We start from the raw sequence: 24,471 nt of genomic DNA, 5'->3' as shown, positions 1-24,471 counted from the left end.
TAATTAAAAAGATACAAAGATTTTATTAAGAAATAAAATAAACTTAAAGGGAGCGATTGAGTGATATTGCAATTGAAAATGCTTTGCTTTTCGATTGTTTGAAAAATAAATTTGCATTGATTTATGCATGCACTTTAACAAAAAGAAAAATTAAAAGGGGAAATTAAAACAAAAAACAAGAAAAAAGATTAAAAAGCAATCAATTTAACAAGAAAAAATTATTTAGTATATTGAAAAGAATTAAAATCACAAAATATAATTAAAAAAGCAATTTAGAAGGAATGTCTCTTTCTCTTTTTGGTGTTAAGAATAACTGGCATAAGAACGGTAATGAATGACTTGCTTATTTTAATAGTTAACTTAAAAGATATTTACAATATGAAGCAATGCTGTGAGCAAATGCTTATTAGCAACATAGAATAGAATTAGCATTATTTAAAGTTTTACTTTGATAGAAATATAAACATTTATTTCGTGTTAAATAGGTATCTGGTGGTTCTCCAAAATTTTAAATAAAACTGTCGGAGAAGAAAGATACGATGCTCTTAGAGTCTAAAGAAGAATCTGGAGTATGAGATTTTACTATGTAAGAATAAAAGCTTTAATTTGAAATATTTAGATAACAAACAAATGCTCATTTATTTATTGAATTAAACATTTAGGCAAGACAATAATGTTTATATGAACTTTTCGTTGATCACCCCGATCTTGCATAATGGGTAAGCTTTTTATTCATTTCAAAAAATTTATAATCGCAGAAACGCATCTATTTAAATAAGATGACATCATCTAAATCATTTTTTCTTAAAATAAAATATAGACTGGTAAATAATATAAGGAAGATATTCATTTGAGTTTTCGAAATTAGCATTTTTAGTAAGATTTATTTATCTGTAGAATATCTGCAGAGAGATACATGCAAAGAATGCAAAAAGCATCATTTTGGGAATTTTAAATTACATATAATTCGATATTTCAAAAAATTAAATGCTTTTTTGAAAAACAACTAAAATGTTTGTTTATTAACTCAAATGTAAATAAATTATTTAGGTACTTATCCCAAGGTTGATTCATCTCACGGTTTCCCCTTCTACAGTAATTTATTAATTTTTTAGTTGCTTAGATCTATATAAATTATAGCTTTAACAGATTTATTTATATAAAATTTTGTTTTGATTTATAACAGGCACCTATGAAATGTACAGAGATTTCTAAGAAAACACATTGAACTCTGATGTAATTCATATTTATTTCATAGTAAAAATAGTTATTAACATTATTTTTGTAATATCAACAAAGGGTTCTTTCGCTTAATGGATTACTCTTGTTTGCGGTATCTACGTCAGTAAGAACAAGATTTATTAGTTATTGCTTTAAAAATATAAAAAAGAATGACAGAAAATTCTTTTTTATTGTTTATTTAACTAATTAATTTATAATATCTTATTTAAATATTAAAAGTTCACGTTATTTACAACTATATGATTCCTTACTATTGGTACTCATTTATTATTTAAATTTTTTAAAAAAACTCACAATAAACTTCTTAACACATTATAGGGTAAGCACTCCTTTAAAGAATGATGAATTCACAAGACTCAGAATGAAGGATTACATAGGTAATAATAATATATAACTATTCTTACTCAAAATTTGTTCTAAATAAAAACTTTTAAAATAGCTTCTACTGTCTTGGAAGAAGTTTATGGTATTTCATATGCTGAATGGGGGTAATAAATAAGCTTTTACATTTTTGTTTTTAGGTTATTAACTTTATCTCTTAACAATTAGTTGGTTACCTCATGATTTTGCATACAACAGAATGAGAGGTCTCGCTGGTTACATGCACCCTGATGATCCTAGAGCTATGTGCACTTCCACTTTCCACAGTAATTACTTTTATTTTTTTAATTTAAACATTTAAATAAAAAAAACTTGAAATAATAGGAAAGCACAAATACATTGAACACGAAGTTGAAAAGGTTGGTGACTACCACCACATGACTTATCCTAAATGATTAATTAAGCTTAATTAGGATAAAGTATGGAAATAAAATTTAATAATATTAATTATTTTATTGTTAATTATGTATTTAATACATAAAATAATAATGTATATTGTTGAGCATTTCTTAGCAATGTTTAAAAGCAACAAAACTTATTATTGGTTCTTAATATTTTAAAGCATATTTTAAAAAATGCATTGTTTTATTTACTTAATTTTTTAGCAAATATAAATACAGATTGTTAATTTTTAATTTATATTTAATTAAATATTTAATTAAGTTTAAATAAAAATAAATGTATGTATGTGTGTATTTCTTATACAAATGACTTCAACGTTAAGCTAATATCCACCTGATGGATTGATTGCAATTAGATCCAAAATAAATTTGATATCCATTAAAAATTTGATTAAAAGAAATGATTAAGATTGTCAAAAAAAAGTTAAATTAAACATCAAAAATTAAATAAATAAAGCTGAATTTTTTATATCTATTTCACTTCTAACTATAGGATTAGCATAATATAAATTTTAGTTGAAAGACATGAATAATGAAATAGAAATTCCTAATTCCATTATGGACAACCTTATGTCTAAGTAAATTAATTGTACAATAACAGTCCATTTACACTATTTCAATATTTTGATAAACTAAATCTAATTGTTTAATTCAATCTGAATTATTAATTTAGGAATAATGAAAAGAGAAATTTAGCGGGCAAGAATATAGAGGATTTAATTCGCTAGATCCTAGAAAAACAGAATCCATAAGATAGTTAGGTTTATAAGATGATCTAGTATTTTACAAAAAATTTAGGAAGCACAAATATAAACGATAAGAGGGGAAGCATTAAAGCAATAACATCTATTGGTATTGCTTTAAAAGAACATGTAAAAGAAAAAATTTAAGTTTACAGATATTCATAGATTTGTTTATAAAATTTAATATAGGAAAAATATGCGAGGTAGTATGTTAAAATGCTAACTAGACCTCTAATAGATCAAATGTAAGATAACGATTCAAAAATTAGATTTGCATGTCTTGAAGGGTTATATCATATTACATTTGCCTTATAAGATATTATCTTACTCAATTTTAAAGATATTTTTGAAACACTTGTCACAAAAGTTACTGATATGGATAATTGTAATTACACTTATAAATTAGAATATCATTATAAATAAAAATATTTTTCCTTCAAAAAGCGGTGAGATCTGCAGCAACAACTCTTGATAATTAGTTGAAGACAATTGTTTAGGCAGCAGATTTTTAAAAGTATTTAAAAATCTATTTATTCTGAAAAATAAAATTTTATTCATTAATATTTTTTTTTGTAGAGGGGACTTAAAAATCGAAGAATTGATGGAATTAATCAACAAAAAAATTGTTGCTTAAAATCCAACTATTAAATCAATGCTTTTAAGTTGGATTAAAACATTAGATTCTATACCTGGAGTAAATATGTTAAGATATCTCCCTAAATTTTTGGAGTAGCTATTTTTAAATATGTCCGATTCGAATAGGTAAAATATATAATAAAACTATTTTACATTCAAGTTATGATTTACAATATCTTTATTTTATTAGAGAAATAAGATAATCAGCAGAGTTATGTTTGAGAGGATTTTTAGAAGAAATAATGTAAAGATCGAACACTATGGATTCATAAAACAATTTAAGCTTTGCAAACGAAGATGACGAAATCGGAAGAGAAACCCATGAATAAATTATTAATGTACTAATAGAAATTATAAGAACTCCAAATCCTGGTGAAAAAACTAAATACAACAACATTTCCCAAATGAATTGTGTTTGGTGGATTCATGAATATCTCTAAATGCTAGAATAGCATTCTTAATATATTGTAGAGGAAGAAGAACATAAATGTGAAAGATAAAATCCTGCAATTTAAGCTTTACTAAACAAAATTCCAGTTATTATACAACAAACTCTTTATCTGCTTTCTAATGAGCAAGTAATTTTTAATCATTTATTATTTACCTTTTTTTGAGCCAGTTAAATTATTGATATTATAAATTTTACATGTTTTAAATCTATTTATTTATTTTAAAATAATTTATTTATCTAGGAAGAAATAAGAAGGTCTGCAGATAAAATTAATTAGTTAATGCTTAGAATTTTGGAAAAATTAAAGGACAAATCAGGGAAATTTAGTGAAGCAATGCCAATGCTGCAGCAAATGCTCGATGAAAAACGAGAGTCAACGGCGCAAAGCGCGCTGGTATGGATGAGATAACTAATTAAATATTATAATAAAAATAAATCTGCTTAAATAAATTAAGTTCTTTCTTAATTAATTGCAAAGTTGTATGATTCTGATTCCATGGTAGAAAATGTCATGGAAGTACTTGGTAATATTCTAAAAGATAAAGAAAATTTTGATCTTGTTATCGGACAAATATTGAAAGCATGCTTTTAGAATCAAAAAATTTTAAACAAATCTGATATTATTATAAAGTAACTTTGTAACATACTTAATCCTGAGTTAGTATTTAAAACTATGGCTTCAGAATTGAGAAAATATGATGATATTAATTTTGTTTCACCTTTTGTTAGATCCCTTGATTTAATCCTTTTAACAGATTCTGTACAAATTTTTTCTTGTTTAAAAAATATCTTGTAAATTTTTTACATTTTAAATTCAGGACCTAAAAGAGTTAAGGAATTTCTTGAAAAATTTGCAATTTTAAAAGAATTTAGTACCAGAAAAAATTTAGCTATTTGTTGATATATTTAAAACATGGTAGATTATTTGCTAAAAATTGATTTTATATCATTTTAACTAATCTTTTATTATTAATAGGAGCTATAATCCAGTCTCAGCCATAACTCTTTGCTTTTTAACTCAAGCTTATGAGTTAGCATATAATATCATCATGAGCTTGTATATTGTTTTTCATTTACTATCATAACATTAAATTTATTATTAAATAATAGCTGTGAGATAGAACTTAATAAATCAAATTTAACTTAAATATGCGAATTGATTTATCTTTTAGAAAAGCCCATTTTTGTTTGTAATCATCTTTTATGAGATTTATATGCTTTAATTTTTTTAAAATAAGATTTAAGACTTTAGTTGTTAGAACATGAGAAATACCCTTATTTGTTGAAATCATTACATGGTTTGATGATGCTCTTACCTTAAGGTGAAACATATAATTTACTAGCTTCTAGAATCAAATTAGTTGGTTAAGGAAGCACAGATTAGTAAACTATGGTATCATAGCCTTGGGATAAATTGTAAATATAATTTTAAATATTTTTTAAAGTAATTTATTGTTAATGCAAGGATTGAGAACAAAATTGATACCTCTAAGATGGTTGAAATATATTTAAAAGTTTAAATAGACGCAAGAATATATAAAGAAAATATAGAAAATTTAAATAAATTAAAAAAATAATGATATTTCTTTTCTATTCATAATCAATCTATTTTATTTACAAAATATGTGTGTGTGTGTGTGTTTGTTTAATTTTTAAAAATAATTTCTAAAATTTGTTTTATTGAAACAAAAATATTTTCTTTTGCTTAATAATATTCATTTCTTGCATAAATTACATCAAATCAAATATTTAAGAGGAAGCAAATATGCTTAATAATATTCATTTCTTGCATACATTACATCAAATCAAATATTTAAGAGGAAACAAATATTTTATATTTTATTATTTTAGCCTAGACATAAATAATTTATAATAAAATAATAAGAAAACACTTTTATTTTAGTATAGACACTTTTAAAGATAGATTAGACACTTTAGTATATTAAGTAATTTTTTTTTCTTTTACAATTTTTTACTTATTAGAATTTATTGGCAAAGGTTTGTGTTAAAAATAGCTTTTCCCATTTCATTTTTTATAATTAATTGTGTAGGAATAAAATTCAATAAAATTTTTATCAACCTCCCTATCTCTTCAAAATTATTACTACTATGGATTAAAAAAAAAAGACAAACAAACTTCATTGTCATTTTTTCCACTTAACTGGAAATTGCAAAAAAGCTGATAAATGTCCTTTCTTACATGGCAAAAAGCTCAATGGATGTCCTAATGGGGATAAATGTCCCATCCAGATTCTTCACATTTCTCTTGAAGAAAATAAATTTATTACCCCTAATAAATAAAAATCTCTTCAAAGAGATTAAAATTCTCTTAATAATAGTTCTTCTGATACAAAAAGCTTATCTCCTGAACAATCATCATCTGATAAAAAATAATGTAAATAGATTACTGTACCAAAGGAATTAGAAGATGAAGAAGTTAAACATAACTTCTAAGTTTAACCACCTAAAGATGTTCTTATAAATCCACAACTTCCTATCAAAATCTAAGATCTCATAAAATCTCATTACAATCATTGTTAGGAATCTGCAAATTTTATTTCTAACTTTTATCAACTAAGTGAAGATATGAAATAATTTTTACCTATCTACTAAAATATATTGCCAAGAATGGAACTAGATTTAATGTTTATAATGGATTGTACTGGATCTATGAGTGGTTGGATATAAGCTGTCAAAGATGAAATTCTAAGTATAATTGCAGCTATTAAAGATATAAATAAAGGGAATACGTCGATTAGAATTAGTTTTATTGGTTATAGAGATTATGGATCCATCTAAAGATTTAGCATATTCGATTTTTCATCAGAAATTGATTCATTTCAAAATTTTCTTAATTAAATTTAAGCCGAAGGAGGAAATGATTCAGAAGAAGATGTTGCAGGTGGCTTTAAGCATGCAAATCTCTAATAATGGAAGTCTTAAGCAAAATATGCAGTTTTTATTGCAGATTGTCCTGCTCACGGTAGAGAGTATAGTGACGGTCACGATGATAGATACCCTGATGGAGATCCTGATGGTGTTGATTTAAAATAGGAGTTTAAGAATCTTATAAAAAAAGGAGTTTAGTTATATACTATTTAGATAACAGATCAAACTAAAAAAATGTTTGAGTTATTCAAGCAGTTTAACAATGAAGTTTGTGGCTAAGACTTATAAATTCTTGATTTAGGGTATAGCACATAAGGGTTTGGATAAATGGTCACTCAAACTGCTACTTAAACTCTTTCCATGTCTTATACTCGCCACAACAAAGAAAACCCTGAAAGTGCTTTTTACAAAGCACTCAAAATTTGCCAGGCATAAGATACTCAGTAAAAAGACTCTTTTTTCAAAAGATTTAACATTAAAGAGGCTAATGAAAGTGAAGAATCAGATTAAGAAGAAACAAAAAGTGATATAGAAGTTATCAATCTTAAAATATATCCTTAGAAATAATTTCCTGAAGCTATTTTTTCTCATAATTTTGAAGCTACTTGTCACAGCTACTTTATTGTATAAGATGTTGGGGTACCTATCAATTGGAAAAAACCTCTCGTCTAACACTCTGAAATTAAAACCAAACTCCAAATTTCAAGAATTCCTTTTGCTGAAGGAGCTATGAGATACGCTTTCTATGCGAAAGATACTTTGCTAAACTAAAAATTAGTTGTAAAGCTTAACAAAAAGTAGCACAAGTCTGACCCTACACTAAATAAAGCTGATATGATAAAAGATCTTGAAAGTCAATTTATATGCTAGCATATTGTAAACCAATTTAATGACAGAGTTTCAGAACATGTCAACACAACAGAAAATTTGAAAAATTTCGTACATTGTTATATCTACGAATTCACTGATCCATCCCATCCATTTAAGTTTTATCAAGCAGAAAATTATATACCTGGTGAATATGTAAAGTTTAACAATAACTCAGGTTGGTGCGATTTAAAATTTGATGAGCCAGGGTTACTATCGTAGGCACTTTCACATTTTTCATATCAAGTCACAGAAGGATATTTGATGATTGTTGACTTGTAAGGAGTTGGCGGAATGCTTACAGATCCTCAAATTCACTGTTTAGATCAAAATCGTTTCGGTCTTGGTAATCTGGGTTATTCTGGATTTTTCAAATTTTTTATGACTCATTAGTGTAATAAATTCTGTAAGTAACTCTAATTAGTTCATCCACAAATAAAAGAAATACCTACTGATATGAAATTCTTTAAATATGAGATAGTAAAACCTGATAATCCAAATAAGAAGGTTTGCACAATTTGTGATGTCTGCAAAAAGGGATTCAAAATAAATGCTGGATTCTTGTATGAAAGAAGAATATAATGTAGAGAAAAATATTGTCCAGCATGCAATTCAATGAGAGTATCAACACTAAAAACGGATTCTTGTAAATCTTGTAATGAACCATTTTGTTATTCAGTTTATTGGACTTTAATGAAGCGAACACAAGCTTCTGAGCTATGCATTAATTGCAGAAAATTAGAAAGAGATAAACTGAGAGAGTAACTTGAGAAATAATGATAATAATATTTAACTCCAATACTTTTTTCCCATATCTTAAAAACCCTTATCCTATTTAATTTTATTTATTTATTTATTAATTTATTTATTTATCAAATTTCATTCACTAATTCTCTTGTAGTACTGTCTATTTATCTAATTATTTATCAATAATTGATAATTAAAATGCAGCTAAATTAACATTTTGATGTAAAAAAATATATAAAAAAAAACTATTTTTTAATTCATTCAAATAGAAAAATTATTATTTTTTGATTTTCATTTAATTAAAAAATATGTGTTATTTAAAAAATTAAATTATTGTGTAAAAAATTGAATTCTATAGATCAGGAAGATAGTTAACACAAAATTAAATAAATAATGAAATATAAATACAATTTAGAAATGAATGATCTACCATGAAATTTAAATAACATGAGAATTTAATAAACAATAATAAATAATGATGCAATTTTAATCTAATTTAAATATGTATTATAGAGTAATAAATTATTTTACAGTATTAAAATAAAATTAATTTCCATTTTTTCTTCTAATGCTTTTTATCAGTAATTTAAATAATATTGTTTTTTACAAATGTTGAATTAAATATTTTTATATGTTAAGCTTAATAAAAATATATTTTAAATTTTATTGATAATGCTTAAATACTCAATACTTTTATCAAATATTTTAAAATTTTATAAGTGATAGTATTTTATCATTAAATATTAAATTCATGAAAGATTTATTTATAAACTGATACCCTTGAATATATCTAAGTTTTGAATCAATTTTAAACAGCATAGATATAAAATGACATAATATCAAATTATGCTAATGTTAGTAGCATTCATCAGAAAATTAAAACAGATATTTTATTTAAATACTAAAATTTCATATCAGAATTAAAAGATAATTAAAAAAATAAAAAATAATAAATCAATAAAAAAGCAATAGTTCCATATTTTAAGCCAAGTTAACAAAATCTATTTCGATTCCAATATGATTAGAAAAATATTCTCTACTTTACCAGTCTCTTTATATAAAAAGCTTAAGTTTAATGTCGGATTAGATCACAATAAGTTTCTTGTTGTTTAGAAATTTGACAAAAGAATAGGAAATTCTACTTTTCTTAACATCACAAAGTTTGTCTAACCTAGAAATAAATCACAGAATTTGAAGGATACCTTGAATCTATCCAAAATAGAAGAAATCCTACGCCAGGAAGAAACCAATATAGAACTTTTAAAAGAATGTATATAGTTTGAAATCCATGAAAAGGAGACTAAGCCAGTTTTTTAGGAGCAGCATTCTAAAAAGGCTGAATAGCTATAAAATACTCTAGACTAAGAGACTCTAGATTTGGTTTCTCTACTCAATAACTGTGGGTGTGTTTTAGCCAATCTAGGTCATTACCAATTTGCTCTAGATTTTCATAAAAGAGCTCTAAAGTTGAAAGAAAATATATATTCAGAAGAAGAGTATCATCCTGAAATAGCTATTTCCCTTTCAAATATAGCTTCTGTTTATTACCATTTAGGAGAGTATCATAAAGCTTAAGAATATTGTAACAAGGCCATAACAATGTAGGAATAGATTTACTAAATGGGATCTTTAGATTTAGCTTACTCCCTAAATTTAATGGGTATAATCTTATTGGCTGAAAAGAATTACAGAAAAGGGTTTAAATTTTAGAGGAGATCTTTAGAAATTCACGAAATTCTTATCAAAGGAATGAGTCCAGTTTTAGCTAATACTTTATCAAACTTAGGTTTCTCCTACTTTTAATATTAATAATATAAAGATGCTTACTTATATTTTGAGAGGTCTATAAAAATGAAAGAAAGATTACTAATCTAAGAGGAAAAAGAGTTAGCTTTAACTCATTATGGAGCAGGTATTTGTCTTAGAGAAATGGGACAAGTTAAAAATGGAGTTAACCATCTTAATACTGCCTATAAAATGTTTAATGGAGCTTTTAAGGAAGAAGGAAGATATATACAAATGAGTTTATTAGAATTAGGTAATACATATGCCAAAATGTAAGACTACTAAAATGCTTTAACATAATACTAATTAGCCTTATAAGAAGAATATGAAGATTAAGATTAAAACATCTTGTTCTCTTTACACAAAGAAGCAGCCTTAGCTAGCTACTACATTTAAAAATATTAAGACTCTCTTTAACACTCTTAAGAAGCTAAACAAATTTAACAATCTGAATAACCTCTAGATTAAACAGTTGCTTCAAAATATGACTAAGTAATTAATTTAACTCTTTTAGCATTAAGTCAAGAAAGATAACAAAAACTTTAAGAATGCAGTTCAACAATAAAAGAATTAATTAATTTATAAGATTAATTTGAGATATAGTAATCTAATTCTTTGTAGTTAGATACTTTAGATTAAAATAGTAACAATATTAGATAAATCCTTGATAACCATTTATAAAATCTTCTCAGTGCTTAAAAAGTTGCAATTGAAAAATCAAAAATAGTTTTGTGAAACTACTAGTTAAATATCTCATTATTTAATAAGTTTTTAAATTGTTGTAGTTTGTTTTTTTATGTTTATTTCAACTAGCTTACTTAATTGTAATCCAAAAAAAAAACCTTTTATTTTTCAGTAATAATTAAATATCTTTAAAAAAAATTAAATATTTTGGTAAAAAAAAGTGATATTTTAATATTTTTTTTGTAACGAGTTTGTTTATTTAAGCTTATTACTTTAGAAAAATTACATATTTATCATTTCTTACTATCTTAAAAAAATAATAATATTGAACTCTTAAGTATCAAATTTAAATTTTCAATTTAAATAATAAATAATAAATAAAAAATAAAAATTAGAATTTATGGGTTTCGTTAATTTAACCCTCTTAAAAATTTGAAAAAAGATATTATTAACTAGAATAAATACCTATATTATGAAAATCAAAAAAAAAATTAAAATATTTATTTTATTTTATAAAAATATTTTGTTAATTAAATACTCTAATGTTGATAGTTATGCTAAAAACACTCAATCAATAACAGAATTTAAGAAAATTTTTAATTTCATATGATTTTTTTATTGAGGCAAATTAAAGTCTACTTTAAATAATAAAAAAAAAAAAATTATAGTTACAGTTCTTTATATTCTTTTATAAAAGAATATAAAAAAATTAGAATTTAGTATATTAGACAGAAATATTATAAAATTTTAGTGAAAGAATTGTTTATATCTGATACAGAGTAGACACTTTGATTAATAAGACTCTTTAATATTATTCAGATTATTGTATATCAGAATTTTTTTGCTAAATATGTTTTATAATAAATTTATATGCTTATTATGACGATGCCTGATATATTCTTATAAGTTAAAATTTGTTTTTATTATGTAGACACAATGAATTTATATTCAAATGAGAAATAAAATTTAAATTATTATAATATTTATTATTCTGATAGAATCATAATAATAAAGATATGGATTTTAGAAAAAAAGCTAACAACAAATTACACTGTCATTTTTTCCACTTAACAGGGAATTGTAAAAAAGCTGATAAATGCCCTTTCTTACATGGTAAAAAGCTGAACGGATGCCCAAATGGAGATAAATGCCCCATTCAGATTCTTCACATCTCACTTGAAGAAAATAAATTTATTACACCTAATAAATAGTAATCTCTTCAAACAGATAAAAAATCTCTAGATAATTCTGTTACAAAAAACTAAACTCCTGAATAGTTGTAATCTGATAAAAAATAAAATAATTTAATTACTGTACCAAAGGAATTAGAAGATGAAGAAGTTAAACAAAATTTATAAGTTTAGCCACCTAAAGATGTCGTTATCAACTCATAGCTTCCAGTTAAAATCTAAGATCTCATTAAGTCGCATTACAATCAATGCTAAGAATCTGCAAATTTTATCTCTAACTTTTATCAACTAAGTGAAGATATGAAATAATTTTTACCTATCTACTAAAATATATTACCAAGAATGGAACTAGATTTAATGTTTATAATGGACTGTACTGGATCTATGTCTAGTTGGATATAAGCTGTTAAAGATGAAATTTTATGTATAATTGCTACCATAAAAGATGTAAATAAAGGTAATACATCCATTAGAATTAGCTTTATAGGGTACAGAGATTATGGGGTAAGCTAAAGATATAGCATTTTTAATTTCTCTGATGATATGGATGAATTTGAAAAATTCTTAATTAATGTTAATGCTATTGCTAATTCAGATACACCAGAAGATGTTGCAGGTGGTTTTAAGCATGCAAACCTCTAATAGTGGAAGTCTTAAGCAAAATATGCAGTTTTTATTGCAGATTGTCCTGCTCATGGAAAAGAATATAATAATGACTATAGCGATAGATATCCAGATGGTGACCCAGATGGAATTGATTTAAAATAGGAGTTTAAGAATCTTATAAAAAAAGGAGTTAAGTTATATGCTATTTAGATAACAAATCAAACCAAATAAATGTTTGAGTTATTTAAGTAGTATAACAAAGAAGTTTGTGGCTAAGATTTAGAAATCCTTGATCTAGGGTATAGCACATAAGGGTTTGGATAAATAGTCACTCAAACAGCTACTTAAACTCTTTCCATGTCTTATACTCGCCACAACAAAGAAAACCCTGAAAGTGCTTTTTACAAAGCACTCAAAATTTGCCAGGCATAAGATACTCAGTAAAAAGACTCTTTTTTCAAAAGATTTAATATTAAAGAGGCTAATGAAAGTGAAGAATCTGATTAAGAAGAAACAAAAAGTGATATAGAAGTTATCAATCTTAAAGTCTATCCATAGAAACAATTTCCTGAGGCTATTTTTTCTCAGAATTTTGAAGCTACTTGTCACAGCTACTTTATTGTATAAGATGTTGGGGTACCTATCAATTGGAAAAAACCTCTCGTCTAACACTCTGAAATTAAAACCAAACTTTAAATCTCAAGAATTCCTTTTGCTGAAGGAGCTATGAGATACGCTTTCTATGCGAAAGATACTTTGCTTAACTAAAAATTAGTTGTAAAGCTTAACAAAAAGTAGCACAAGTCTGACCCTACACTAAATAAAGCTGATATGATAAAAGATCTTGAAAGTCAATTTATATGCTAGCATATTGTAAACCAATTTAATGACAGAGTTTCAGAACATGTCAACACAACAGAAAATTTGAAAAATTTCGTACATTGCTATATCTACGAATTCACTGATCCAGCCCATCCATTTAAGTTTTATCAAGCAGAAAATTATATACCTGGTGAATATGTAAAGTTTAACAATAACTCAGGTTGGTGCGATTTAAAATTTGATGAACCAGGGTTACTATCGTAGGCACTTTCACATTTTTCATATCAAGTCACAGAAGGATATTTGATGATTGTTGACTTGTAAGGAGTTGGTGGAATGCTTACAGATCCTCAAATTCACTGTTTAGATCAAAATCGTTTCGGTCTTGGTAATCTGGGTTATTCTGGATTTTTCAAATTTTTTATGACTCATTAGTGTAATAAATTCTGTAAGTAACTCTAATTAGTTCATCCACAAATAAAAGAAATACCTACCGATATGAAATTCTTTAAGTATGAGATAGTGAAACCTGATAATCCAAATAAGAAGGTTTGCACAATTTGTGATGTCTGCAAAAAGGGATTCAAAATAAATGCTGGATTCTTGTATGAAAGAAGAATACAATGTAGAGAAAAATATTGTCCTGCATGTAATTCGATGAGAGTATCAACACTAAAAACGGATTCTTGTAAATCTTGTAATGAACCATTTTGTTATTCAGTTTATTGGACTTTAATGAAGCGAACATAAGCTTCTGAGCTATGCATTAATTGCAGAAAATTAGAAAGAGATAAAATGAGAGAGGAATTAGAAAAAAATTGAGAAATAAAATTCTCTTAACCAAAATTATTAAAATATTATTAAATTTACAACAAATTATTTATTTATTTAAAAAATTCAACTTCTTCATATTTTACATGAAATTTTGTCAAATAACTCAAGTAAAATAATTCTAAAATTCAAAAACCTCTCTAAATTTATTTATGAAAATTTTTTTAAATTTAAAAGTATTTATTTAATGTGTTGAAATTTACCTTTAGGTTTAAATATAAAACATAAAAATAATTTAATTAAATTTATTATAAAGATTACTTTGTTAAAATGAAAGAGCGTACTAAGTTCATTTATTTCTTCTATTTATTTTTCTAATATGACAGATAAAAAATTAAAAATTTTAAAATTATCATAGTTAAAGAATTTTATTGCTTTTATTTAAATTATGCTTTAACAATTTACTTCAGCGCTTTTTTAAAAAAACTTTTATTTTCAATAATTAGAATTAGATAATTTATTGCATAAAATTTAAGGAATAGGTGAGTTTGAAAAGTATAAAAGATGAAAATTCCAAAGATAGCTTGCGTTGTTATTTCATTAATAATAATATTTAATTCTATATTAGCTTTATGGATATGCTATTCATAAGCTTACAATACAAATATTAAAACCATAGCTTCACAACTTTAGCAGTTAAAGCATAATCTACAGAAGAATTACATTCATAATTTAAGAGTGATTGATCATCAAAGCATCTGCAATTAAAATGAACAAGTAGTAGAAGGATTAATTTCAGATAATAAAAAGGAATATAAATTATAATATCTAGTTGTTGAAGATTAAAATAATTAAAATTAAGTTATCCAAATATGTTAAGAAATCCACTTTAATAATAGCTTTGCATCATCTTTAAAGAATCCGAGTAATAAAGATTAAGAAAAGTAACATCAATGTGAATATAAAGGAATAAAATTATCACCAAACAATTAAAATTTATGCCCTATTTCGAATATTTTATTTTCTTTAGAAGAATCTATTGAAGGTTATGAAAAAATTCCAATAGATGGTAATACAAAAACAAAACTTTTTGTTCAAAGAAACAGAATAGACTCTTCACCTCTAGTAGGAATAACTTTGGTAAAGTAAGGGGATTTGCCATTTTTACACTCATCTGGTAATTTATCTTATAATATGGAAAGTATTTGCAAAGAAAAGTATATGAGCTACGAAGGTTTATGCCAATTTGAATCTAATCCAAACCTTTTTAAACTTTAAATAATTTAAGAAAATTAGTACCCGATGGACTAGGAATGCTCTTAATTAGAAGTTCTAAACTTTAATTAAGTTAATCTATATTTCACTAGTTATAATTTAAAAATGATTGATTTTACTTTAGCAATGTTAATATTTGGGTTTAATGTTATACTTGTAATAACACCATTGGTAATTGTGTTTAATAAAGTAATATATCTAGATTCTCTCACTTAATATGTAAAGTGGTCTTTAGTGAATTTACTATACTACTATTTAATAAGGCATGATTATGGTCATATAAACTCTGTAATAGAAAATAATTGCTTTTATACAGAGGATTTATTTGACAAATTTTACAACTAATCAAAAGAACTTTATAATTATCTGGATTTTTACTTTTTATTGTAAGCTTTCCTTATACTATTGACTATTGTATTAGGTTTGTGCTCTAGCAAATAAAAGGAGGAACAAAAAGAAAGTGGAAATAAGTTTACCAGGATTGGCGAAGAAGAAATGACTTTTACTAATTGACTCAAAAATATTAAATAAAAAACAATTTTTAAATAACTTTGATAAAAAATAGTCATTTTTTATATTCTTATTAGTAAAATTATTAACAATTTATTTTTTGAAATATTTTAAAAAAATAGTTTTATCTACTAATTAATAAATAAAAAATTAAATTTATGATAAAACTTTTCTAGAAAGAAGGGTTAAAATATATTGATTTTTTCATTTTTATTTTGATTTTAAAACAGTTATTTTTTAAATAATTCTTTATTAATTTTAAGAATTGTATGAAGATTAAAATATTTTATAAGATTGTAATACAACATTTAATTAATTCAAATAATATGTATTTTCCATTTATAAACATTGATTGTAGTTATGCAATTTTATCTATATAAGATTCTAAAAAGATTTAATTTTTATAGTCCTATCTTATATTTACAAAATAAAAAAACAAACTTTTAGAAATGAGCGCATAAAATGATGATAGTATAAATCTATAAGTAAATCAATAATAAAATAATCAAGCAAGCAGTTAAATTAAAGAAGTAGAAAATGGGATAATTAATTAGGGCTTTGCTTAAGAGAATTAAGTGTTTGAACAAGTGCAAATTCCATCAAATGCAAGATTATAAAGTTAATAAAGACAAAAATTATAAAAATGATATTTCTTTGTTTTAAAATTAAAATTACTAAAGTTTTGTTAATCTAACTTAACTTTTAAAAAATATGAATTAGAATTAAAGAAAGAAATAAATTGGCCTCACTCCTATTCGAATTAAATTCTAAAAATAGATTTGAAAAAGAAGTTAATGGTGATGGTAGAAGATTTAAAATTACCAATATAAAATGAATTAAAAGAGATTTTTATACTTATATTTTTAATAAAATAGCAATCAAAAGTTTCTGCAAATTTGAGCATGTATGAGCAATATAAAAATGGTTAAATTCAATCTAACTTATATGGAAATATTGGTTTAACAGCAAGTTTGTGGAAATTTGAAGCAGATATAACAAACTTTACTAAAAATTGTTTAAGAGCAAAATATACATAAAAAGTATAATTAATTAATTGAATTGTTAATAAATATATTATTTAAAAAATTATTTTAAATTTTATGAATAGGATATTGTATCAAGTCAGTATTTTAAGATTAAAAAATTTTCTTTCAACTTTTAGCTGAAAAATTTAAATGAAATTAAGATGAAACCATCTATTGAGTTTAGCTAAAATAATATTGATTTCAGAGTAAAATATTCCATAGAAATTTGAAAAAACAATTATTAATTTTAATATTTGTTAATATCAAAGTTAGAAGGTACAATTTAGTAAAAAGATTCTAAATAAAAAACTGCCTTGCATGAATTTTCTGCAGACATAACTCATGTTATAAATCCTTTTGATTAACTATATTTTGAAGTAATTTATTAATTAAATATCTGGAATTCAATTTATGAGCTAACATCTTAAACAAAAAACATAGACTGTGTTTGGAAAGAGGAACAATAAAAATGTAGACTTGCAGTTTAATACTTATTATTTAAAAAATAGCCACATTTTAAATTCTAGGCAATCTTTTGTATTGTAAGAAAAATCTATTAAATTTAAAGAGCTATCATTTAAGTATTAAAATGAAGATGTCTTTGAGTTATGCAGTGGATAGTAAGTTAGTTTGTTAAAAAATTGAGTAAATAAAACAATATTTTTAAGTAATCATTTAGAAAATACTATTTGGTATTCGAGCATCCAAAGATTTAAAAATTATGACATTGGTTTGAATATATAAAAGTAAAATAGGCAATGCAAAGCAAAAAAAGAATCAAGTGCTAACGAAGACGACTATTCTTTTTATTAAACAAATGGAACTTCTATAAATTTCATGTGTAAGTTCAAAAAACTGTAATTTGCTCCAAATCTAACTGCTTAGTTTCACCTTGAAAATTTCAATTACTTTTCATTATAATGTAAGTACAAGCTAAGCAATAAAAATATGCTTGAAACAGTATTTAAGGTAGCTATTTTTTTACTATTTAAAGTTTAATAATTAAAAAATTTTTGAGTTTTTTATAACATATAAAAATTCTATCTAAATTTAATATCTTTAAATGTAAGACCCTCTAAATACTAAGTTAACTTATTACTGATTGCAAAAATCTTTCTAAGTTATAAGCTAAAAAAAAATATTTAACATTTATTTATTAACAATAAAAAATAGCTTCCTTTGTTAAGTGAGGGTAACCATAGCAAATTTAATGGAGATAATAATTCCAGAATGCTTCCATTTTTCTTAACTTTAAAGTTATCAGAATGAAATACAGCACATCAAATTTACATATAATAAATGAACGATAGAATGAATTAATGGATAAATAAATAAGTAAGTTAGTAACTCAGATAGATAGCTAGCTAAACTATATTTAGATTACTAAACTAAATTATTTAATCTAGTTAAAATTTTAAATATTTTATATTTGGTTTTTATTAATAGTTTCTACTACAAATTAATCAATCAATTAATAAATAAATGAGTGTATGTATAGCCTAATATAATATTATTTGCTCACTTTCTATAACTTTTTTGTTACTACTATTTAGTTGATTCACTTTTTTTAGGAGATCTAGATCTACTTCTTGATTATCTTCTTTTACGTTGAGGAGTTGATGATAATGAGGAAGCGGAAGATTATTAACCACTCTCCTATTCGGAGGATTGCTATTTAGATTAGCCGGATAGAGATTCGTTAGAAGATGATTTTGATCTGCCTGATGATTAGGATGATTCCTTTCTTTTTCTCTCAGGTTTATTTTTATCTTTAATCTCCTTTGGAGAGTTTGAAGACTATCTTCTTTATCTCAAAGGTTTATCATTATTTTTCTCTTCATCAGATAAAGATGCTTTACGTCTCATGCTTTCATTTTTATTTCTTCTCTTATCATAGTCAGATGAAGGGCTTCTTCTATTTCTTCCTGATTATTTATTCTTATCTGATGACTTATAGTCTCTTTGTCTTGAATCTTAATATTTACTTTCTTTTCCTTTTTTATCTGATGAAACCTCTCCACTACTTAAAGAACTATTTGATCTTGCTTAACGATTATATTCTCTAGAATCTTTTTTTTATCTATTTTTTGATTCATTTTGTCTCTTTGGTGAACTACTTTCACTTTGATATCTCTTTGATTATATTTTTTATTGTTTTTAATCTTCTTTTTCTTCATCACTACTACCTTCGCTTCCACTACTGCTTGATGATTTACTACGTTTTTTTATAAGATTTTTTTTCTCTTTTTTTTCAGCTTTAAGTCTTTTCTTCTCTTCTTTCCTTTTTTCTTTTTCTTCTCTTTTTTTCTGTCTTTTCTCTTCAATTTTTTTCTCAATATAATCTCTAATTCTTTCAGTTTTCTTTACTTCTTTTTCATATTCTCTCTCCATTTTCTCTCTCTTTTATCCATCAAAGTCTAATTAATTTTTGTAATATTAGTTAATATTCAAATATATAAAATCTTTAAATAGTCCTTACCAAATGCTTTTCCTGAAGTGTATTTTTCCTCAATTTAAAATGCATTTTTCATTTTTTCATATTCATTTTATTTTGCTACTGTTTTCGAGTGATCATTCTTTGTTCTTTTTCAAATTAAAAATCGAATATTAATAATGTTAACCTTTTTAAAAAATATTTTACAAATCTATTTCGCCCTTTTCCATTTTAGTTCTTAGCTTTTCTTCCAACTTATTTAATTTTTCTTATATTTTATCTTCACTTTCTCTAATAATTAATTCAAAAATGGCTCATCTATAAATGATTATATTTGTTTTATTAAAAAATTACCCTAGTTCTTCTAATTTATCTCTTAACTCCATTAACTTTACTTAAATTTCTCTCTTTTTTTCATGTTCTATAATTTCAGGATTAGCCTTTCTGATTTCAATTGGTTTTTCCTATTGATAAAATTAAAAAATGAATATCCCTAAACTAGAATATAATATATTTTACATGAATTTCTTTCAGTTTTTTAAGGAAATCATCTCTACTTCTCAGATCTTTTTTAAAGTGACTGAGATTTCTCTAAATATAGCCAGAAGTACCAGAACCTCTGGGAGTTTATAAGCCAATTCCGTTATACATATTATTTTAAAACTATCCTAAAAAGAGTAAATTAATATATGACTAATATTATTATTAATTTTTGATCGTAAAATTAAAATATAAAAGCTTTCGTCTACTTATAAATACAATCTTAATTATTGATACATTTTTAACTAACTAAATCACATAATAAATAATTAATAAATCAAATGATAAATTATATAAATTAAGAGAGCACATTGATTTATTTATATATTAAATTCAACCAAAAACAACCCCCAATAAAATAGTTGATAATGCTAAAAAAAATTCTTAAGATACTACTAACTATTTATCAAAAAGAAATTTTTGAAATAAGAAAAAAGAGGAAAATAAATTATAAATAAATAATTAATTCAAAAATATCTAAAAGAAAAAAATTCAAAAAAAAAAAGCAAAATCAAATAAAAACAAGAGAAATTGAAGCAAATATCTTAAAATAATATTTTGGAAAAGTTTTTAAATCCTATGTGTTTGTTTGAAAAATCAAACGCTCTATGGCCATTTTAAATGTAGAAATAAATACTCACTTTTACTTTTATCCATCTTTGGTAAAATAGTATTTCAATTCTACAAAATAAATGCTATAATTAATTCATTCCAACCCTAAGTTTTTAAAATAAATTATTTTAAGATTTTTTCAATTCATAAATTTTTTTCACCAAAATGCTGAATAAATTGAACTGGAATTTGCTTTGAACTAGTTTTTAATGCAATAATCTTTTAAAAAGTTTTTAAATATTAAATACTTACAGTATAACTCGAGCTAACAGAATGTAAATAAATACTGTAAAAAAAGATTAAGTAATTCAAAGCAAATTAAAATCCTTGCCCGCCTAAAACTCTCCAGTTCAATAATTTTTGCAATCATATATTAACATATATAAAAAGTATTTTTTAAGATAAAATTAGATGACATGATAGAGACTCAATAAAAAGAAAATAAATAAAAAAATACAAAAATAAAATAAACAAATAATTCAAAAATAAGAAATAAAAAATTTAAAAAATTTAAAAAAAAGATTATAAATAAATCATCTTGCATCTAATAACAAATAAAAAATCAAGAAAATTAAGCAAACAAATTACTAACAAATCATTAAAAAAATTAAAATAAAAAGAAATGAAAATTAAAAAATAAAACACTATTAGAGCATAAAGCTCAAATAAAATTACAAACAAAATCGATATTGATCACATTTTTTCAGTATTTATGATTAATATTTACAGTATAAAATTTAATTTCATAATTATTTTTATTTTATTTTTAAAACTAACTAAATTTTAATTTATGTAGCAATGGACATTTTTAAGTTTGTAAATATTTTTTTTAATTGTAAAAATACTTTGTTTTAGTTTATAAAATGAATATTGTTTTAAATTTAAAAAAATTAAATAAAAATAAATATTCATAAAGTTTGATCACTTAAAATTTATACTAGCTTGAAAAAATTGTAGGGTAATAATAGCTAATATAGATTAATTTACTTATTTGCAAAAAAATGTGTGATTATTATGGATGGTGAAATTTAAAATGATAAAAAAGTAAAATGCTTGAATTTAATATTAATAGATTCATATAAAAAATGATATAAATTGAATAAAAATTATGTTTAATTTGATCTTTTGCTAATTTAAGAATCAAGTAAACATAGTTAGTTTTTTTTTTTACAAATTAGCGATCTAATTTAGCACATAAGTAATCAACTGACTAACATTTTAAGTTTTGAACTAGGAATTAATAAATACACTACTAAAATATCGAAATCATATCAGCTTAATTAATATTATTTAGAGATTAGTTTAAGTAAAATGAATGGAGAAAAAAAATTATCATTTGATATGTGATATTATTTATATTATTTTGTTTAATTTTTGCTGACTAAAGCAGATTTTTGAAATAAACTTTACATAAAATAAAAGCACTTTATAATTTTATATAAATTAAGGTGAAAAACTAATATTTTATAGAATGTAAGAAAAAAATAGCTTAAGGGGATATCATATCTTAGAGCATAAAGGAAAAGGAACTCTTTTTTAAAATTTCCTTGTTGAAAGAGATGGAAGGAAGTACATTTTGAAAGTTTTTAACAAGAATGACAATGACGATACTGAAAGCAAAGTTGAGTGGATTTTAGATAAGTTTTAAAAAAATGATGGAGTTTACAATAATCACTTATAGAAAATTATTGATGTGTTCCATAATTTATAGCAAAAATATTTTGTAGTTGAATATTTTGAAGAAGGAAATATTTTAGAATACATGCTTAATAATAACTTAAGCAGACTTGACTTGAAATTAGCAGTGAAGGTATTGGGTGATGTTTTTAGAGGTATTAGCCGCCTCCACGAAAAGAGATAGTATCATATGAATTTAAGACTTGAAAATATTTATTTTAGAAATAACATGCAAAGTTTGGCAGTTTGCGATTACAGGATACTTTATATAGATAAAATAATTAATTATTATTTTGCTAATGAATATCTACCTCCTGAAATGATAGGAAAGGGAACAATTGATTTAAAAAGTGAAATTTGGACACTCGGTGTAATATTTTTTGTCCTAGTTTTTGGCTAATTCCCTTTTGTTGATTTGTAAGAGATCGAAGAATATACGCTTAAAAATAACTTTAATCTAAAGAAGTTGTTAAAAGATAAGCAAATTCTTGATCTTGACTCTGATCCCAAACAAGTACCTAACAAAGAATTTTACTTATAGATTTAAGAGCATTATGAAAAATTGAATAACTTCTTCTCAAAAATCTTTGAATTTATGCAAGCTAAAAGAATGTCTTATATTTAACTTTCATAAGATCCTATTTTTACAAGTAAGCTCAAGAAGAAACTTTTTACCTCAATTTTTATTTCAATAATGAACGATATTTATCATATAGCTTTATCAAAAATAATTTTATTTATATAACTTTCTAATAAAAAAATATAGTTGGATACCTATAAAACTTACAAAAGGAGAGAGAAATTTACGAGTAGCTTGGTACTGATAGCTTCCGTGAATCAAAGCGTAAGGAAAGCTCTGAAGTTGGTGATGATTAGCAAGACGATAGTACTGAAGAATCAGTTTAAGATAAAAAATATATTTATGACATGGAACTAGAAGGAGCTAAAAAAGGTGTAGAGTTTAAAAATTCATCTAAAGGAAGTATAGGTGAAGAAGTTGATCAAAAAACAATAGCAAACTATATGAATCAGTATCCAAAAAATTAGTCTATTTACGTTTATAACTAACAAAGTTAATAAGCAATAGAAAATTCACAATTAGAAGTATCTATGCTGATTTCATATTACGATCGTTCCAAGCTGATAAAAGATAACATAAATAGTATAAATCAATTGCAGTATTATTACTCAGTTCATTTTTCTAGGTAAAAATTTATTTATTTATTAATTTTTTTTATACACTATAATTACATCTAATGTCTATTTAATTGAATTTCATTTAAAATATTTAATCTGATTAGGCATGAATTTATTATGCAAACTCTTGAATTGATTTTGGACTCTCAAAATTTTAAATACAAACAAAAAATTATCTTAAAATATTTCTTGACTAAATGCGCCCTTCACTTTGGATAGGATAGTTTATAATCAGAAGATACAAACTTATTTTATTCTGACATATGGCATTTATGGAAGATTTCAGAACATAAAAAGGTAAACTTTACTTAAATTGCAATTCAATCATCAAACTTATTAAATTTTTATCTAAAGAATCAAAAATAGTATTTGAGTAACTTTGTTAAAAAGATGAAAGTAGACTTGCTCCATAGCTATCTTTAAATACTTGGTGTTAAAAATTCCTAGCTTGCACAAAGCGATTAAGTAGAAGTGGTACGCACTCTTAGTGGAAATGAGGATTTTAAAAATAATATCAAAAAAACATTTAGAAAAGTGCTTTCAAGTTTCTAATCATCTATTGATAAAATTATTTAAGAAAAAAAAAACCTATCAGAGGACACAGTGGCTGAGTTAAAGAGATTCTAACTTAGATTAATTATTTGCTCAAGCGCCAATAGGTGTTTTATTCATGATAGGCTATAAGATATATTCCCACAATATATGAATGAATATAAGAGCTATTAACTTAGTTCTTTTAATGATTGGATTGAAAATATGAATATCAACGAATTAGATTTGCAAATTAAAAATATTCCATAGCACTTTTACAAAAATAAAAACTGATTTATTGATATTAAGTTAGGATTTAGCTTAAGTTATGCAAATTAGTTTACAAAATTTAAACTTACTTGGATCATATTATATTTTTCAATAAATCTAGTTATCTATCTATCTATTTTAATTTTTATACTTACAATTTATTTTATATTCTAACTTATGTGAAA

The 24,471-nt window shown here is 24.0% G+C and overlaps 9 protein-coding genes across 9 annotated transcripts; 8 read left to right on the top strand and 1 right to left on the bottom strand. All coding sequences in view use genetic code 6, as the record gives it.

The window, feature by feature from the left end:
• Positions 1 to 281: 281 nt before the first annotated feature.
• On the top strand, positions 282 to 2,018 carry TTHERM_001001528 (transmembrane protein, putative; the record flags this gene model as incomplete). The annotated part of the gene is made up of 12 exons (XM_012800954.1): positions 282 to 327; positions 486 to 586; positions 663 to 719; positions 821 to 824; positions 1,051 to 1,095; positions 1,187 to 1,236; positions 1,300 to 1,345; positions 1,462 to 1,498; positions 1,561 to 1,619; positions 1,682 to 1,730; positions 1,792 to 1,889; positions 1,948 to 2,018. The coding sequence occupies 12 exons, from the start codon at positions 282 to 284 to the stop codon at positions 2,016 to 2,018; spliced, it is 663 nt and encodes a 220-aa protein (XP_012656408.1).
• A 531-nt stretch (positions 2,019 to 2,549) lies between these two features.
• On the top strand, positions 2,550 to 5,434 carry TTHERM_001001527 (MHCK/EF2 kinase domain protein; the record flags this gene model as incomplete). The annotated part of the gene is made up of 12 exons (XM_012800953.1): positions 2,550 to 2,602; positions 2,698 to 2,896; positions 2,957 to 3,152; positions 3,212 to 3,281; positions 3,344 to 3,529; positions 3,594 to 3,981; positions 4,096 to 4,614; positions 4,673 to 4,770; positions 4,831 to 4,911; positions 4,965 to 5,044; positions 5,093 to 5,270; positions 5,320 to 5,434. 12 exons carry the CDS (start codon positions 2,550 to 2,552, stop codon positions 5,432 to 5,434), a joined length of 2,163 nt encoding a protein of 720 aa, XP_012656407.1.
• Positions 5,435 to 5,963: 529 nt separating this feature from the next.
• TTHERM_01001520 (MHCK/EF2 kinase domain protein) lies at positions 5,964 to 8,390 on the top strand (the record flags this gene model as incomplete). Its single annotated transcript, XM_001027501.2, has 1 exon — positions 5,964 to 8,390. One exon carries the CDS (start codon positions 5,964 to 5,966, stop codon positions 8,388 to 8,390), a length of 2,427 nt encoding a protein of 808 aa, XP_001027501.2.
• A 984-nt stretch (positions 8,391 to 9,374) lies between these two features.
• Positions 9,375 to 10,877, top strand: TTHERM_01001510 (tetratricopeptide repeat protein; the record flags this gene model as incomplete). The annotated part of the gene is made up of 1 exon (XM_001027500.1): positions 9,375 to 10,877. The coding sequence occupies one exon, from the start codon at positions 9,375 to 9,377 to the stop codon at positions 10,875 to 10,877; it is 1,503 nt and encodes a 500-aa protein (XP_001027500.1).
• A 965-nt stretch (positions 10,878 to 11,842) lies between these two features.
• TTHERM_01001500 (MHCK/EF2 kinase domain protein) lies at positions 11,843 to 14,266 on the top strand (the record flags this gene model as incomplete). Its single annotated transcript, XM_001027499.2, has 1 exon — positions 11,843 to 14,266. One exon carries the CDS (start codon positions 11,843 to 11,845, stop codon positions 14,264 to 14,266), a length of 2,424 nt encoding a protein of 807 aa, XP_001027499.2.
• A 513-nt stretch (positions 14,267 to 14,779) lies between these two features.
• Positions 14,780 to 16,003, top strand: TTHERM_001001499 (MHCK/EF2 kinase domain protein, putative; the record flags this gene model as incomplete). Its single annotated transcript, XM_012800952.1, has 1 exon — positions 14,780 to 16,003. The coding sequence occupies one exon, from the start codon at positions 14,780 to 14,782 to the stop codon at positions 16,001 to 16,003; it is 1,224 nt and encodes a 407-aa protein (XP_012656406.1).
• A 323-nt stretch (positions 16,004 to 16,326) lies between these two features.
• TTHERM_001001498 (hypothetical protein) lies at positions 16,327 to 18,294 on the top strand (the record flags this gene model as incomplete). Its single annotated transcript, XM_012800951.1, has 8 exons — positions 16,327 to 16,618; positions 16,721 to 16,803; positions 16,876 to 17,040; positions 17,109 to 17,231; positions 17,295 to 17,402; positions 17,467 to 17,645; positions 17,694 to 17,994; positions 18,199 to 18,294. The coding sequence occupies 8 exons, from the start codon at positions 16,327 to 16,329 to the stop codon at positions 18,292 to 18,294; spliced, it is 1,347 nt and encodes a 448-aa protein (XP_012656405.1).
• A 249-nt stretch (positions 18,295 to 18,543) lies between these two features.
• On the bottom strand, positions 18,544 to 20,242 carry TTHERM_01001490 (cwf21 domain protein; the record flags this gene model as incomplete). The annotated part of the gene is made up of 5 exons (XM_001027498.3): positions 19,979 to 20,242; positions 19,814 to 19,923; positions 19,667 to 19,750; positions 19,505 to 19,608; positions 18,544 to 19,442 (listed from the first exon to the last, which is right to left on the bottom strand). Exons 1-5 carry the CDS (start codon positions 20,108 to 20,110, stop codon positions 18,544 to 18,546), a joined length of 1,329 nt encoding a protein of 442 aa, XP_001027498.2. The 5' UTR covers positions 20,111 to 20,242.
• Positions 20,243 to 22,082: 1,840 nt separating this feature from the next.
• TTHERM_01001480 (protein kinase) lies at positions 22,083 to 24,310 on the top strand (the record flags this gene model as incomplete). The annotated part of the gene is made up of 4 exons (XM_001027497.3): positions 22,083 to 22,938; positions 23,055 to 23,493; positions 23,590 to 23,782; positions 23,840 to 24,310. 4 exons carry the CDS (start codon positions 22,083 to 22,085, stop codon positions 24,308 to 24,310), a joined length of 1,959 nt encoding a protein of 652 aa, XP_001027497.3.
• Positions 24,311 to 24,471: the final 161 nt, after the last annotated feature.

This window comes from Tetrahymena thermophila (assembly GCF_000189635.1).
Source record: "Tetrahymena thermophila SB210 genomic scaffold scf_8253886, whole genome shotgun sequence".
NCBI lineage: Eukaryota > Ciliophora > Oligohymenophorea > Hymenostomatida > Tetrahymenidae > Tetrahymena > Tetrahymena thermophila.
Note: the sequence above shows the minus strand (reverse complement) of the source record. Positions and strands in the feature narration are given on the sequence as shown.